This window comes from Atta cephalotes (genome assembly GCF_000143395.1).
Source record: "Atta cephalotes unplaced genomic scaffold scaffold00038, whole genome shotgun sequence".
Classification (NCBI taxonomy): Eukaryota; Metazoa; Arthropoda; class Insecta; order Hymenoptera; family Formicidae; genus Atta; species Atta cephalotes.
This window is the reverse complement of record NW_012130102.1, coordinates 1357373-1361547: the sequence shown is the minus strand read 5'-3', so window position 1 is coordinate 1361547 and position 4175 is coordinate 1357373. Positions and strand designations below refer to the sequence as shown.

Here is a 4175-nt window from a genome sequence, read left to right as displayed (position 1 = left end):
ACTAAAAATCTATTATAAAAAATTAAAATCTTGTATGAAATTTATATAAATATATATTATAATCCATCTAAATGATTAAAAAAATTTTTGGGAACGGCTTCTAGCCGCAATAATAATTTTTATTTTTTTTTACACGTATATACACGCCATACACATGAACCTGCATGCATTTGGTACAAGAAGCACATACAACCATTATGTACACATCACAGAGATTTTCCATGCATCATTAGATTACTCCTGGTGTGGCCGATTGTTATTTCTGTAAGGATCTTCTATGACGAGGGAGTGACAGATCAAATCGTAACCAGTTCTGTTGAACCTAAAGAAGAATAGGGAAAAACAAATCGGAAATATGAATGCCAGCACGAAATTCTTCACCATTGAGCGGCCCAATGCTAATGGCAGGCCCAGATCAGTTCCAGGGCTCACCAATACCACATCCTGCTCATTCGGACGTTCAACAGGAGTTATACTTCGGCACTGAACTACCCGCAAACCCATCATATACTTGCCAGGAGTAGCTCCTCCGATCAGACCGTACACTCCGTGTTGAAGCCAGAAGGCCTGAAATTTCATTGCGAAAAAGTTAATAGTTTATCGCATTGACTTGTTTTTATAAAAAGACTGTTTAATCTTTTTAAAAGGTATTATTGGAACTTCTTTACCTCAAAGATACAAACTATCACGCGATGGATGACTTCCAAAATCAGAATTCCATAAGTCATCTCCAGAGCCATTTTATAATCAATACGTAAATTTGTTTGCAACAAATCTAAGTCTTCAATGTCTCTAAAATATTAGAAGAGATGTTAGAAATATTTTTAAAAAATTTTAAAAACAGAAATAATTTACAATTAGAAAAATGTAGCAATATACACACCTACGCATATGTTCTTCTACTTACATAAAATCGAAGACGTCGATTGCGATGAAAGTTATGGAAAACTTTAAGAGAAATAGCATTGTTGAATCTATAAATTCTGCTGCAAACCTCTTCCAAATCGGGGGAATCCGATACTCATAACCTGAATGAATAAAAAGAAAGTCATAAATCAATAATATTTAATGTGCAACAATTTTCTAAAACTTATTCTAACCATCAGTTCCAGGAGGTTGGAAAGGTCCCGTGGGTTGTTCCTGAGGCCTTCTTTGCCTTACTGTCTCATTCTGTCTGTCTACGTTTCCAGTTATTATTCCTTGTGTATTCGACGGTGTTGGTATTTGATTCGGTTGGAACGGCATTGCCGAAGCTGAAAAATTCAATTCATTTCTAACGCTGAAATTATGTCTCGACAATTTTATCTAAAACTGTTTTTTCTTATTATGTAACAAATTATGATATTTAATTTGTATAAAATTAAAAGTATCTTAATGATATTTATTAAATATACTCAATACATTAAAAAACGGATAATCAAAATTTTAACTTTATCGGTACAATTTATTTCTTATTACAATTTTTAATACTTAATATTTAATGAAATATTCCAAACCCAATATTTTTCTATATTTATATTATATTATACAGGGTGTAACTAAAATAACATACATTTTGCAATATCTTTTTTTAGTTACCCAATGAGCAAAATGTCTAAAATTGTCTACATCGATTTTATCCGTTTATCCGGAAATTAATATCTCTATTAATTGCGGAAATTGCAAAATGATAGAGGACTTTTCAACTTAGGTTTTTATTAAGAAAGCACTGTATGATTAATGGGCGTTATTTCAATTATACCTTGTATGTGTACTTATCTTTATATGTACATTTATCTTTATATTTTTGTGTAAGTAAAAGTTTCTGATGTCAAAATATAAACATTTGTTGACACCTTGAAGAATAAATATTTGCGTTTCTTTCGTACCAAATGTTGGATTCGTAACGGATTGTCCTGACATCATGTAATAGGGAAACATTGCTGCGACACTTTGCCAGGCGTATGCCTCCTGGAGCCATTCTTCCAACTTTTTGAAGTATCGCGATCTCTCCTCCGCTGGATTCGATTTACTTTCGGAATCCCGCCCCGGCGTATCGTCGTTTTTATCGTCTGCCATTTTGACTTCTCGCTTGGCTAAAAAAAATTAATCGGTGCGTCACTCAATAAAGTCATGAAAGCTGTCAGTGTTGCTTATCACTCTAAAATTCTCCCCGTTTCTTTTAGTACAAGTAAGAAAACGGTGACAATTGTCAAGTAGCAGTTATGTCACTTGGTCGATTAATTTTTTACTAAGATCAATTAACAAACGCAAGAACACGTCGAAAGAAGATAAATAAATGCACTAATAATGTTTGTAATTATAAACAATTGTAAACTACGTTCGATACCTGTGTCGCAATCAAGCACTACGCTCGTATACGTGAACGTGCTAGCTAACGCTATTACTGACGTGTATGATATCAAAAATGGATATACAATGTAAAGTTTTTCACCGTCACGACAGCACAGTGAATTTTTGTCACGATAACTTTTCCCCCAGACTTCAATTGTGGAATCGTAGGGAGAACTCTAGGCTGATGTCTAGATACGCACTGAGAATGCGAAGAATGCGAGAACATTATTGATAAAATCTTAAATTTAGAAAGAATATTTTCTTTTGCAAAATGAAAGATAAAAATAATGTTTCATCGTATATATAATACTTTCATTAATTATAAAATAATGTAAAATTTCTCCCCAAAATGTTTGAAGATTCTAGATTAAATGTTATCGACTGCTGATAAAAGTATACTAGTAACAAATTGATGAAACTTGTCTCTAAGAATATCAAAAAATATTTCAACAAAAAGGTTTGAAATATTCTTTGAAAAAATGTTTTCGTGATATTTTATTATTATTATACCTCTTGCACCAGTATATAACTTTTAAACTGGTTTAAAACGACCTCTAGTATTTAAGATTGATACTAGAAGTAAAAGACTGACTTGTCCAAAATTATATGATATTCGGAATTTTGTCCCAATTATTGTTTCATCATGGCTAACATTTAGCGTATAAATGCTGAGTGTTTCTCTCCCCTCTCAACTTTTTTTAATTACTTAATTAAGCACAAAACAAAATTTGTATAGTCTAATTTAAATCAAAAATTTATATTCACATTATTCTTTAACTCGCATTAGTTAATGAGTTAAATGTGAAAAAATAATATTTAATTAAAATGTAATGGAAAAATTTAATGAAAAAAAAACACAAAATTTAGAGATTTGAATGATTTATTTAGGCTTTACCCACTTAACAGATAAAGAATCCAAGATAATTGGATTTTTTTAATTTAACTTGTATTTTTTACAACTTTCTATAACTTTTTCCTTTAAACGTATTCACTTATTTCAATTTAAATTCAACTACTTCAAATAGGAAATAAAACAATGTTCTGCTAGTGACTTTCTCTTCAACTAGCATTTTGAACACACTGAAATTATCTGTCCAAGATAACAGTAAAATACAGAAATCCAGTCGAACAAATAATAAAAAAATGACCGGTCCTATTCAGATCCTTATCAATCTCTTATAATTCTTTTCGCCGGCGAAATATTCAAATTTCTTTTAAACTCGGGACAAATCGAAATTACCTGGCTGGAGTTGGAGCGAAAGCGTTGGGAGTAAATAGGGACTTTCCTCTGAATCGGAGCGAGCTCAGAATTCAGAAGGCACTGGTTTCTGGTTTCTGGTTGTGCGACGTGCTTGGACGTGCTCGTAGCTCCGGTTCAGTAATCACGGTGGGTCGCGGTGTGCGTTTCCGACTGAAACTGATGAGCAGTCAGTCGGAGCACCAGCAGTCGTTCTCTTTGTGCGCGAGGCTCACCGCGAGATACGCGTATCTCACGACGGTGGTGGCCGTCGTCGTGCTGCACGCACGAGTGCTGGGGGTGAGTCGCCGGGGTGGTCGCGTGGGAGCGTCGCGCCGTCGCGACGCGTCGCGCCGCGGCGACAGTGACAGCTCCGGTCCGGTGGAGCCTCTCCTGAAGAGAGGGTGTGGGCTCGCGACGCGGACATTACACAGCGGAACCTTAGGTTATTAGGTAAGGTCGAACAGGATAATCAGAGACGCGGCAAAGTCCTCTTAGACTTTCCTCGCTTCTATATATTCTACATACGAATCACGAAACCAACCGTTATTACTCATCGTCTCTCTCTCTCTCTCTCTCTCTCTTCTCTCTTCCTCTCTCTCTC

At 34.9% G+C, this 4175-nt stretch overlaps 1 protein-coding gene across 1 annotated transcript; it reads right to left on the bottom strand.

Moving 5' to 3' along the window:
* Positions 1–84: 84 nt before the first annotated feature.
* Positions 85–2058, bottom strand: LOC105621908 (protein FAM8A1). The gene is made up of 5 exons (XM_012203345.1): positions 1836–2058; positions 1101–1253; positions 908–1028; positions 669–792; positions 85–567 (listed from the first exon to the last, which is right to left on the bottom strand). The coding sequence occupies exons 1-5, from the start codon at positions 2056–2058 to the stop codon at positions 235–237; spliced, it is 954 nt and encodes a 317-aa protein (XP_012058735.1). The 3' UTR covers positions 85–234.
* Between the last annotated feature and the right edge of the window lie 2117 nt (positions 2059–4175).

Excerpts from the sequence above, each read along its gene's own strand:
- LOC105621908 (XM_012203345.1), bottom strand. The coding sequence starts at position 2,058 with ATGGCAGACGATAAAAACGACGATACGCCGGGGCGGGATTCCGAAAGT. Across the intron at positions 1,029-1,100 it reads CCAACCTCCTGGAACTGATG|GTTATGAGTATCGGATTCCC; the intron begins GTTAGAATAAGT and ends TTATTCATTCAG. Across the intron at positions 793-907 it reads ATCGACGTCTTCGATTTTAT|AGACATTGAAGACTTAGATT; the intron begins GTAAGTAGAAGA and ends CTAATATTTTAG.